Source organism: Buceros rhinoceros, unplaced genomic scaffold, assembly GCF_000710305.1.
Source record: "Buceros rhinoceros silvestris isolate BGI_N320 unplaced genomic scaffold, ASM71030v1 scaffold42398, whole genome shotgun sequence".
Lineage (NCBI taxonomy): Eukaryota > Metazoa > Chordata > Aves > Bucerotiformes > Bucerotidae > Buceros > Buceros rhinoceros.
In genome coordinates, this window is record NW_010429428.1 from 1 (window position 1) to 12,670 (window position 12,670).

Sequence of the window (12,670 nt, forward strand, 5' to 3'; positions counted from 1 at the left end):
CGGGGCTTCTCCTCCGGCTGCGCCGCTGGGAGAACAGCGGCCCTTGTGCCGGTGTCCATCAGCCCGCTGCCGCGCAGGGCCGGCCGGCCTCCCCCGGGCCCGGGTGTGGTCCTCAACCAGTGCCAGCAGCTGCTCTGACACAGGAGACGGCTGAGCTCACCATGGAAAGTTATTTACTCTCCGCTTACTGTACAGCTTTCACTGATCTCCTCTGTCTCCCAGATCTCTTCTTTTTTTTTCAGCTTGCCCGTAAGCAGTAATTCTTTCCTCTCCTCTCACTCAGCAGGTGCTTCTCAGTGAAGAGAAGATAATTCAAAGAGACCAGAGATGCCTTGGCCAAGCAGAAAGAGAGACAAAGGAGCAGCAGCAGGTCTGTGCTGACATCCTGACTAATTTAGCATCTCTCACTTGAGGTTTCAAGCTGTAGTGAAAGTACAGACAGTCATCTTAACCGTCTGTCTTTCAAAGCCACGTCTTATAGACAGCATTTCCTCTGTAAAAACGGGCTGAGCATCCATGTGTGACTGAGACGAGTCTGCTAGAGGTATAATAGGGACAATGATCTGTTCTCAGCCCAAGGTGGTTCAGAAACATAAGTCATGCCCTTTTATGAAGAGCTTTTGGGAGCTACGCATTGAGATGGTCGGTCAAAGTATACCCAGTGTGGTAGCAGCAAGCTGATGTGGTACCATCTACACAAACGCAAAAAGCAAAAGCCTTGCACGTGTTATGCAAGGTTATGCATTATGTGGTGTTTAAAGCGCGAGGTGAAAAAATTGCACAGCCTTATCCGTGCCACTCATCTGCTTAATCGACCTCAGCAAATAACCACCTTCTTGCTTTAATCACTTCTTTAACAACGGCTTTTTGCTGTCTGGGTCCTGGACAATCAGGGGTATAGACCCCTTCTGAACAGGTAGCACAGTGGGGGCTTAACCTAAGGTTTCCAGCTACTGCAGTAATTGCAATAGCTTCCTTTGGTGCTGAATTTTTCTGTTATTCACCAGATTCACCTAAATCAACTTCGTTGCCTGCAGCTGATTTCTCAGCAATTAATTAAAAAAAAAATTAAACTATACTTCGTGTGAGCAACATGGTCTATCCTGGCTTTTTTTTTTTTATGATTGACTGTTCACTACATTTGTGCACACAAACACAAATATATCCCGATTTCAGCTGCAAACTGGAACTACTCAGAAACACTGGTGCACAATGCTGCTACCTTACCTACAGCATCTGGGGTGCACCACACTGCTGCTGCAGTCAGATACCAGGATGCGAAAACAGCCTGAATAGCTAAAAATGTTTCAGCACCAGTCCTTACTGGAAACAAAAATGAGTTTTATCTGAACGGTTTTTTTATTGTTTCTTTTAAGATAAAAAAGAGCCTGATGCTAAAATTGCCAAAACCGAGGAGGAGGCTCCAGATAAGGAGGAAGAAGAGAAGTCCACAAAACCTCCAGCTGGGAGTTCCAAGTCAGGATGGAAGAACTGGAAGAAAGCAAAAGAATCCGACTCTGGTGGGGAGGAAAGCAAGATAACGTATTGTCACTGGCTTCTGAAATCGGAACCAGAGAGCAGGCTCGAGAAGGGCGTGGATGTGAAAGTAAGCACCGACCTCACCCTACTCAGCAAAGGACAGAAGCAGCTTCACTGCTGTCCAGAGCACCAGTGCCTGAACACTGAGTGACAGCATCAGGCAGCCCAGTGTGTTTGCAGTAGTAACACTGGTGTGTCTTGTCTTCTCAAAAATTATCTGTCTCCCTGGGAATAGAAAGACATAATGTTGTTCTCCGCCAGGGTGACAGCCTTGGGGTTTGACACTTGTAATAAACGAGTGAATCGGGTGCTCAGGATGCTTAGCTGTTGGTAGCAGGGCAGTGTCTGCCTCAGACTCTGCCTTCACCCTGCTGCAGTGTTCCCCTTCTGTGAAGGCTTTTCGTCAGGCCCGGTGGGAACCAAAATAATTGTGTCAAGTTTGTACTGTAACTGAAGGAGCTGCTAGGAGCAAAGGCTAAGGCACAGTGAGGCACTGAAGACCAGACTGCCTCCTGAACTTCACCTGTATTTTTATTCCACTTGGCAGTTCAGCATCGATGACTTGAAAGCTCAGCCCAATCAGACAACCTTCTGGGACGGAGTGAGAAACTACCAGGTAAGAAGCGCACATCAAAGATGGAGTCTGTGAAATAGCACTAGAAAAAAGGAGGCTCTCCCCAGAGGTAACTTGTTCCTGATGCCTGAACGATTTCCTGTTGAGGCACTCTGCCTCTTCCTACGGGTGGATTTGAACAGGAGTGTGAACTCCTGCTTAACTGCCACTAGGTCTAAGCTAGATTCAGGCTGGGAGAATGTTCTGTCAATCATCCAGTGGTCCTTTAGCTTAGGCCAGCCTTTATTTCCCTTGACACCTTTTAGGAAGTCCGTTCTTACCCAAATACCTGGCAGGCCTGTCTGCGAAGGAAATCCATGTGTGCTTCCCCTACTCTATAGGATCCCCCTACTCTATAGGATCTGCTCTGCTGCTTGTTTGCTGACAGCTAGCTGAAGTCTTCTGCTGTCTCGGAAGGAGAGTGGCCGAGCTGTTAATTCCCACATACTTCCTAACCAAATCCTTGCTCTTTAGCCTTGTTTTTACTTAATTTTAGTGCAGCACAAAACATCTGTATGACAACTGCAGGAAACCGTATCTGAGTAGCTCTGAAGCACGTATACCTCCTGTCAGTTCTTGTTCCTATAATGAAACCCTGAGAGCTTCATACGAAGAGCTCAAAGTCTCTCGTTTCCACCTGACAGGCAAGGAATTTCCTGAGAGCCATGAAACTTGGGCAGCAGGCCTTCTTCTACCACAGTAACTGCAAAGAGCCTGGCATTGTTGGCATCGTCAAGGTGAGCGCCTCTTTCTCGGCCTGTGTTTTGGGGAGGGGGGGAAATGATAATTGATGGGTTATCAAAGAGCTCGTTAGTCCCACCTCTGTGGGGTGCACAAGTTGTCCAGTCAGAGCAGCGAACGAGCCCGGGACATCGAGGCTCAGCAGTACAGATCACAGCGGGGCTGGCTCAGGCATCTTTCCCCAGAGAAATGGAACCAAATTGCTGTTTTCCTGTGGACCTTTCAGAGTGCCTCCAGCCAAGTCAAGTGTTTGCTCCACACTCTGACTGAAATGTGATTCACTGAATTCTAGTTAGCTGAGCCTGCAAGGCAGTAGTACAAAACCTAGGGCACGGAAAAGCTTTATCTGTAAGAGGAGAACTCATCACAAAGATTATCATGATCTACCTTGATGATCTGCCTCATGATCTACCTTATCATGATGTAGTTTTCCTCTGTTGCACGTGCTCCTTGCCCATGGCTTTCCAAAGAGGTGATGAAGCTTCTCTGACAGCCGCACAGTTCTGCAGTGCTACGACCCCAGACATGCAAAGGCAGGAACGGAGTTTAGAATGGAGTTCAGGGAAAGCAAGGCTGATTTGTGCATAAGGATTATTCCTCGTGTCTAGTCACAGCTTGCTCAAGGGCATTTCATACCCTTTGCTGACAACAGTTTTTGTCTAATGGGAACTTGCCTCACCTTCTTCTCCCCTTCTGCTTCAGATCGTAAAGGAGGCATACCCTGATCACACACAGTTTGACCAGAAGGATCCTCACTATGATTCCACCAGCAGGAAAGAGAACCCCAAATGGTCCATGGTAACGTAGTGAACTAAATACCACTCTTTCAAGTTGTGTTCCAGCCAAGTGAAGGTAGAAGCCTCTTTGCATCACATCACGTATCTTCTTAAGCTTCTGTCCTGGCCTAGTTACCTTTGTCTTGCTCAAGAGAAAATCCAATCCTGATTGCTTTCTCCACCTTCTCCCCTCTCTCTCCCAAAAGGCTGCCTAAATGTATCTCCCTAAATTTTCCACTCTTACTTGGATGCAGGACCATGGCAGAATTTTGGGTTAGGAAAGAAAACAAACATCTTTAAGAACCACTCTCAGCCTACAGCAAACGAAGCTGTAGTTTTGAGGTGCACTAAATTATAGGGAAGTGGCTCTTCACAGGCTGGCTACATCCTCCATCTCAGTTTTGTATTGCCTGTGACATGAATTTATGTTATTAGTGCATAGGACCAAGATTCATGTTAACAAACCACCTGGCAGAAGTATCTGAAAGTTCTTTTAGCCTTGAGCAAGGAAAAGCTTCCTTTACATTATAAGACACATCAATCATGTGCTTCAGTTTAAAACCCTGATGTCCCAAAAGAGCTGGAGGCTGTATCCTTCTCCAACCATGCTCCTTTGCTGCCCATCGCTTCCCAGGTGGATGTCCAGTTTGTGCGGATGACAAAACGTTTCATCCCCCTTTCCGAAATCAAGGCTCACCACCTGGCACATAAAGCAGATGGGGGGCCCCTAAAGAACATGATGCTCTTCACAAGACAACGTCTTTCCATCCAACCCCTGACAGCAGGTAAGAAGCACCTTCTCTGGACTCCTGGTGCCATCCCCTCTGACAGGCAGCCCTCATCCGGAGAACTTGGAAGCTCCACTTACAGCTTTTTCTTCCTTATCTTTTCAACGCAGAGGAATTTGATTTTATCTTGAGCCTGGAAGAGGAAAAGCCACATTAAGAATCTGACAGCAGCACAGCTTCTACCCAGCCCCCTGATGCCTCCTCCTAAACCACTGTAATTCTCAAGGTTACTTGCTCAATTGCAGCAACAAGAATGTGCCTGCACGCGATTCACAGCTACCCATCCCTTATTCTGACACACTGTTATTTTTGCTTATTTTTAAATAAAGCCTTTTGGAATCAGTTGCAGCTACTCAATTTTTAATAGTGGAAAAATTTGCCATTTACCTCTTGAAGCACAAACAGGTACATCCTCCCTGAGGATGTTTACTGCAGCATCCAGTGCAGTTCCATGGATAGCAGAGGAACCTTTTTCTGCAGAAGGGTATAATGAAGCTGCTGTCTAGAACAAGAAAGTTGACGTGTATCCACACATCCAGCCTGGTTGCTGCAAAGCAGATCACAGTTAACTTCCTGCAGGTACGAAACTTCCCAAGTTATTTGAGTTCTGACAGCAGGGAAATAGAAGAAACTAAAGCTAGTGTGCTAATCTTTCAGCTACACGAGTCCTCCACCAGCACAGCTTCTAAGCAGTGACATAGCTTAAAGAAAGACCAAGAATTTATGAAGATAGCCAAGGACAAACTCCTGCAGCATGTTTGGAGGGCTGCACAGTATGGCACTAAAGAAAAGAGTCTCAATACCAAAACAAAATCCACACCAAAACAAAAACCAGATCCGGGTCGGGCAATATAAACCCCATCAGACAAACTCACGCACAGCGTTTGACAGCCAGGGCTGACTTTTTAATTGGAGAGACAAAAAAACCAAGTTTTAAAATACAGCCATTGAAAAGACGACGAATTAAGAAACATGTAAACACAGCAGAGGCTTAATTACAGGTTGCACTGCTTGGTTTAGTACTTGCACACTTCCCCCTGGCTAAGTGTGCCCGGGAGAGCGTGAATGACCCAGGTACTGAACAGAACCACCCAGCTCAGGGGGACGCAACTGCTCAAGAAGTGTCTGCCCCTTACCATGAAATGCTTTTCTAAAGTACCTTGTCCTGGAATGACCTTATGCTGCAGCTTCTCTCTAACGATGCTCAGCACATCTGCTCCACCCTGGACAAAGAGAGGCCCTGGTGTGTAACAGGTTGAGTGGTCCACTTAGAGTAAGTAAAAATGGGGATCAGTTCTAAATTCTGGTTCCACAAGTAGGGACACAGGGGTGAGGGGCACAAAATAGAAAAAAAACCCAACCTAGTGTCTAGGCTCATGCACCTTTTCCGAGTAATCCCTCCAGAAGTGATGATGTTTATCAGAAACCTCCTTTCAGTGCCTTGTCCTGTCAGACAACTGTCTTACATCCAGCACGGGTCCTGTCTGGCCACTAAACAGAACACTGCTGGGGTGCAGAGACGTCTTCATCCATGGGGTGTCTTTAGTACCACATGGCCTACGGTCCAAGGAAAAAACCTGTGGGTGAGCTGGGAGTTGAGGGAAAGCTAGAGGGTGGTTAGGGGGCTGCTGTGCTCCCCTTCACCAGGGAAGGAGAGTCTGCTGTCCCCAGAGCTCCCAACGGGATCTTAGCTTGTCTCTGAAATTCAGACTGTGTCCTGCCACAGCGCAGGTGGTTCCCCCTGCACGAAGCAGGGAGAAGGGTGAGTGTCCAGATTCCTTTGCCATGTGAGACCTGTGGCAGGGTGCCACCCCTCACCCTGGCATAACAAGGTAGTGTCTAAAGTAAGCTTTTGCTTCAGTCATAGGAAGACACGGCTCCAGCCCATGGCACAGACTTCTCATGTAAAGAAAAGCAAGCCACGTCTTCACTATTAGAGAGCAGAAACATGGCGTGACATAAGCATTCAGCAGAGATGAGATCATTAGTGTCCTCCACAACAGAGCGAGACTGTCCAGCTCTACTAAAAACCACAACCTTACACGTGGTGAGTAATAGATTACTTACTTCAGCAAGCAGAAACACACATTTATCACTGAAATACAGTAGCTGTCTTATTACATAAAAAGCTCCCCTTCCCACCCAGACCCCACTCCCTCCACCAGCACTGTTCCACTAAACAAAGCAGAAGATACTTCCATTTCCCAGCTGCAAGACAACTGTCCTACACCTAGATGTAGAGGCAGAGGACATTCATTCCAGACAAATCCCATAGACAGAGCTTATATCCCAGCATTTAGTGCAGGCTTGTCTGTCCATCTGGTAGAAGGTCTAACCTCCTGCTTCCTTGGAGGACATCTAACCAGGATGGATATTCTCCAGACTCAATCAGGTCTACAAAGCCACATCTGATTTTTAATGGAGGAGGGACTCCCTTCTGGGAATGTTCTCATGATTCTACTTAGCTGAAGACTAAAAGCAGCTTATTTTAGAAAAGAAAAAACCCATATTCGGGTTCTCAGTTCATGGCGTACCCTCAGACCTCATTGGTGCCTTCAGCTCAAACCTCAGAAATTTGTCTGAGGAAGTCAGAGCACTACCATCCTCCCAGTTGCTGCTTGGCTTCATCTAGCAGCACACACAGGCCATGAGCTTCTTAAAACAACTGCATCCACTTTCCATCCTTACTAATCCTCATCCTGCAGGCGTGAGGGAGCAAACAAAACAACACACACGTGTTTCTGGACTGCCGTCTGTCCCTACCACAAAGCCTGCTCTGTCACAAGGAGACAGACATGAGCAGGGCAGCACGTGCAGCTTAAGCCCACTCCCAGGAGAACCCTCATTTATTTCTCACATTCCAAAACTATCCTAGACCTCTCATAGCTGGTCTGCTCCTGCTCTGCAGCCAGCTGGGGCCTGTATGAGTGGAGCAACTAGAGACTGAACCTCAGGGGCACTCAGCCTCAGGCAGCTGCTGGGACAAGGCTAGGAAGGCACTGCTCCTGTCCAGGAGCCTTCCTGCCCCTGCTTTTTGCGCTCCCAGCAGCACTGGGACCTTCACCGCTCTGCCCAACATACGCCACCTCCTACTCCATTCACGTGCCTCACTCCCTCCTACCAGCCACAGCTCCCCCTTGCCACACAGCAGTCAGGAGCTACCCAGCAAGGGCACAGAAGCACTGCTGCCTGTGTCCACTGCTGCGTGGCAGTTCCAGGGCTGAGTCAACTGCACTAATAACGGTTTGTGACAAGGAATCCAGTGCCAGCATGAAGAGGAAGGGAAGACAGCGAGGGGATAATACTGAGCAACTTCAAGTAGGCTGTGCCTCACGCTTGGACTCCCTCCTCTACTTTCCAGCTGAGCACTGTGTCATTTCCCCTCGTGAAGATTTCAGAAAGGCAGGAAAAATATCCATCCCACACAGCCCCAAAGCGACCTTCACACTGCTGGGAAGAGGCAGCAGATTTGGCCTTCACTTGCTCTCTCCCTCCCCACTGTCACACCGAAAGGGTCTTGGGGCAAGGAGGAGATCAGGCAGCTCCGCAACCTCTGGACGCACACACCTCAAAGCAGCCAGCCCCAGAGAAATGTAGTCAATTGGGAAGCACTGAGGTACCTTCAGCTCTGCATCACCAGTGCTCCAGCTTGCCCTGCCCTCCCATCCCCTTCCCACCCTACAAGTCCTTTGAAGAAAGGAATTAAGTCAAACATGGGTATTTATTTTCATGAAGTCTCTGAAGTGTTTTTTCTTCCTCCGTGCTGCTGTCCCCACCAGCTCCACAGCAGCCTTCCTCTGCGTGGCCGCTCACTGCCGGCCGTTGTTCTCTGCGGGCTGGCTGGGGGTCTTGGCCTCGGGGTGTGAGGACGTCCCCTCAAACCGCTGGGAGGCGATGGCTGCTTGGTGGGACATGCTCTTCCTCACTATGTCTCCTTTCCGCCAAAGCACCACCTCCTGCAGTAACACAGCCAGCAGGGCTTGTCAGGGCTTGTGAGACCTTCTCCTGGCCCCACCCAGACCCAGTGACTGAACCACAGTGAGAACTCAGCCCGTGCTGGCATGTTCCACCCATAGCCACGCACATGAGGCCGCCTGCAGTGGCGAGCAGCGGCCTGACAACACAGCCCTCCAGAAAATTTGGGTAGAGCCCTCCTCCCCAGGACCTGAGCACCCAGAGGCAACCCACTGGGTGTCCAGGACAGCTCTGTCCTCTTGCCGCTGGCTACCACACCGGAACTGGTAAGGCAAGGCACAGAAGCTCCACCACAGGGTAACGAAGCGGAAAAGTGCCAAGTGCGCACCTTCTCCATGCACCCCCAGCACCACACACAACTGACCTGCGTGGTCCATTCCTTCTGGACCACGTTTGCACACTCTAACTTGTCTAGTCCTTACAGACACACAGTCAAAAACATGATTCTCCCCCACAGGAATCCCAAATTCCCAGAAGGTCCTTACATCTTAGTATCCCAAGCGATAGTCTACAGGTCCAAGAAGGACTAACAGCTCTCTTTCTCACCTGCTGTTTAAAGTAGCGTCTCTCCTCCTCATCAATCAGCACCAGGTTGAGGTAATAACGCACCGAGAACTTCTTATTGATGTCCCTCATCGTTGGAGTCAGCTCATAGCCAGCCAGAAAGAGTCTGATGGGAATGGACTCCCCTACAAAGTGCACAGAATCATCAGTACAGGCAGAACGCAGAGATATGAACTAGGAGAGCACCAGCAAAACAAAATCCCACGAGGCCACAAACTTTGTGACCATTTCCACAAGTAAACCAGCTCAACTCCCTTCAAAAATCAGCACACATGGTCCACAGCCAGCTCCTGCCCTTGCTGACAGCTATTCCATCTCCACTTTAACAGTGTAGGACTCAGTTTTGACCTGCCTCAAGACAGCACTGCAGGGAAAACTGACTAAGGTGACATTTTCTCTGGCAGGTGACTCTGCTGGGCAATGGAACGGGAAAACAAGTGGCACAGGAGATTGGCGCGGAGCTAGATCACCATCTTTCTGCTCCAAGTTGCAGCAATGCCAGATGCTGGCCCATGCCAACAGCGAATTTACATCTATTCCTGGTTCTGCCACTGCTTCACAACAGGAATTAAGTCACTGCAACTCATTATGCCTGAATCTCCCCTCATCACACCAGTGAAGGAAGGGGATCACCTTTAATCACCTGTAAACTGCTCCGAGTCCACCAGTGAGATAGGTTACACACTGCTACGGAGCACACCGATTCAGCTGAAGGTACTGCAGGACTCGCATTCCCACCCCAAAAGACTTCACAAGAGGAACTCTGAAGGGTTCGTCTGCCTCCTCACCTCTCACAGGTGCCCCATCCATGATCTCGTATTTCGCTATTGTGTCATTCTCATGATACACGTTGGGTCCGGTCCCTGTTGTTTCTCTCTTGATGATATCTATCTCCATGTGTTTGATCTTGATGCGCACCAGCAGGAAGTAGATCTTCCCGACGATCACATCTTTTAAGTGATACCTAGCACACGGAGGAAGGAAGCACCACAATCAGACACTGTGCAGCAGACCAGGACTCGGACTGAAGAGCAGGAACTCGTTTGTCTTACTGTTTGTTTCAGACGGCGTATCACCAACCTTCCACCAGGCTGCTGCGAACAGCACCCCTGTGATCAGATACAATCAAAACAGAATTGCAGGCCAGAAACCCCTGCAACAGCAAAGCCTCCAAAGCCAATTTTTTAGGTCAATTAAAACTAACCTAAGTGTTACACTGCAGGGAGATTTGCTGGCGTCAGTATTAAAAGTAGTGTAAAAGGGTTGTTTCCAACTTCTGTGCCTGAATTAAGGTCCCACTTGAGCTGTTTTGTCTGGTCAAGAGCAGACAGCATACTCTGAAGACACTTGGAAATACTGATCTGCCAAGGGGGCAGGGAATGCAAAGTTACTGCAACAGCCTCGCACTGTGCTCCAAGCTCCGTGAGTCACAGCCGCTGCTGGGTCCCGACAGCGCATCTATGGGGCAGGGAGAGAACCCACAGATCCTCCCCCAGGATCCAAACTGCCTGCTAGCCCCACTGGAGCACGTCAACAAAGAATCCCGCGGAGGATCGTGTCCAAGACTTGTGCTTCCAAACCAAGCAGACGGTTCCCCACAGCCACTGGCTGCTCTTGAGAAACTTACTTGGACTTGTTATACTCGAATTCGATGTGCAGGCAGTCCTCAATCCCCACCTCCATCTTAATGGAGGAGTTGAGCTCTGGGTAAGTGCTCAGGGTGTGCACAACTATGTCCATCTCCTTCACCACATCGTTCAGTCTGCGGCTGACGGTCGCGCGGAGGAAATACCTGCAAGGAGAGTTCCCTTCCTGTTAGCGTGGTACAGCAGCAGCAGAGACAAAGCCCGGAGGCACATGGGGCTGAATGGATCCGGGCAGCCTGGCTTCTGCAGCAGGCACTACCCCAGGATGGAAAGGCAGGAGGCAATTTTCCAAAGGCAAAACAGACTCTTCTAAGGCGTCTCTAAGCTTTCACACGTTTGAGAGCTGGAGTTACCTAAGCACCATTTTGGGGATATGAGTAACAGCTTGCACATTAAAACCACTGTCCTTTTGCAAGAGATTAGATCACACCAGTCTGCACAGACACACCTCTCTCTGCAGATCTCAGAACTGTCCAGCCCCTGCTGTGAAGCCAGCGACAGGATTTCAAGTCTGCTGGAGTGCCTAGATGTGAAATACAGTCTCCAGCATGCAAAGGAGACACCAGCTCAGCATCTGCTTGCATACAGAGCACAATTAAAGTGACAAGACTGATTACAAGACAGCAAAAATGTCCCTGCTGGAGACAAAAGCAAACAATTTCTTTGGGTTTTTGAATTACCCAGTAAACTGGAAGGTATGTGGTTGATTCCAAGGAGGCTGATTTCTCTAGTTACTTAAATGGGGCAAAGCAGGTTCCATAAAGCCTGACACATGCTTATAGAAGTGGAGCCCTCAGAGATGGCCTTTCACCACTCAGCCCACCAAAGTCCACCTGGAGTGACATGAAAGCTTGGCAGGATGTCTGGGGAGGGATGCGGCCCTCTGGTGTCATCATGGTAAATACCAGTACTTGCCCACTGCCCAGAACAGAGAACTGGGGTGAGCACGGGGAGGAGACTCACCGCAGCTTCACGTTCTGCCCCGTGTAGGACTCGTAAGGTTTCTCCACGTGTGTGAATTCAAAGTCAAACGTCTGCGACTGGGTGAATTCTCCAGGACGGGCCAGGTCTTTCACTAGAGACACGAACTCATGGTGGTTTCCTCGGTCATAGTAGAGTTCTAAGAAGACAGAAGTCCAAGTTAAGCAGGGCTGCTTGACTCCACACGACACAATGAGGATAGGCAGGAGTTTTCACAGCTGCAAGCAGCTCTTTTGTCCAGATCACTACATCCTTCCCCACTGCTCAGAGAGCCTCCCAGGGCAGCCTGTTGCTGCAGCGTACTGCACTTGTTCGCTGCTCTCCATCGGAGCCGGGTGCCAGCCAGAACTTCCCTCCCTGAAAGAGGCAGGAAGAGGTCTGCACAGCCGCACCCACTACAGCGAACCAGGAACACAGCTTGCCTTGGAGTGACATGGGGCACCGATTATCAATGTGTTCAGGCTGTTTGAGAATGAGCCAGCAGCTCACACAATCCCTTCCAATCATTTTCTGCACAATAATCCAGGCCAAAGGCATGGCCACTGTAAAGAGAGGAGAAAACTCTTCTGCTTCTCTGGAACAGAAAACAGTGACAGAGCAGAAGAAAAGGGCTACGAGGCTTCCAACTGTTCCTGCTTATCTTCTGACAGCGAAGAGTTCGAGTGGTCGTGATTTGCACCAGGGAGTAAGTAACAGAGGAGATCCTCACCGGATTTGCACGAAGCCAGTGTTCAGTGCACGACTACGAAGTGTGTGGAGAGGCAGCTGAGTCAAGTGTTCCCCAGCCCCCGGACAGCACAGGAGTGGCCACTGAGGGAAGAGCATGCACCTTTGGAAGCACTGTTCAAACCAGCTCAGGTAACCAACATGGTCACATGGCTTCAGTTTTCCCCACAACCTCCTTCCATCAGCAGGGAACGACTACAGGTCTCCTCCTCTAGTGACAGCAATCCTCTCTACGCTTCCATGAAGTTTTCTGCCTTAAGCTGAAGCAACAGAAACCTAAAACTCCACAATTTGCAATAACAGCTCTGTATTACACACCAC

The 12,670-nt window shown here is 49.3% G+C and overlaps 2 protein-coding genes across 2 annotated transcripts; one reads left to right on the forward strand and one right to left on the reverse strand.

Moving 5' to 3' along the window:
- The first annotated feature begins 281 nt into the window (after positions 1-281).
- Positions 282-4,798, forward strand: THYN1 (thymocyte nuclear protein 1). The gene is made up of 7 exons (XM_010142629.1): positions 282-370; positions 1,377-1,606; positions 2,087-2,155; positions 2,797-2,889; positions 3,596-3,691; positions 4,304-4,454; positions 4,568-4,798. The coding sequence occupies exons 1-7, from the start codon at positions 328-330 to the stop codon at positions 4,612-4,614; spliced, it is 729 nt and encodes a 242-aa protein (XP_010140931.1). The 5' UTR covers positions 282-327; the 3' UTR covers positions 4,615-4,798.
- Positions 4,799-8,178: 3,380 nt separating this feature from the next.
- On the reverse strand, positions 8,179-11,762 carry VPS26B (vacuolar protein sorting 26 homolog B (S. pombe); the record flags this gene model as incomplete). Its single annotated transcript, XM_010142630.1, has 5 exons — positions 8,179-8,413; positions 8,979-9,121; positions 9,785-9,960; positions 10,624-10,788; positions 11,606-11,762. Coding segments are annotated over 5 exons (788 nt in total), but the record flags the coding sequence as incomplete, so codon positions are not given.
- Positions 11,763-12,670: the final 908 nt, after the last annotated feature.

What these genes read in the sequence shown, in the direction of transcription:
- THYN1 (XM_010142629.1), top strand. Translation starts at nt 328, where the DNA reads ATGCCTTGGCCAAGCAGAAAGAGAGACAAAGGAGCAGCAGCAG. An exon ending in AGACAAAGGAGCAGCAGCAG is followed by an intron (nt 371 to 1,376) that starts GTCTGTGCTGAC and finishes GTTTCTTTTAAG; the next exon opens with ATAAAAAAGAGCCTGATGCT. An exon ending in CATCCAACCCCTGACAGCAG is followed by an intron (nt 4,455 to 4,567) that starts GTAAGAAGCACC and finishes TTTTCAACGCAG; the next exon opens with AGGAATTTGATTTTATCTTG.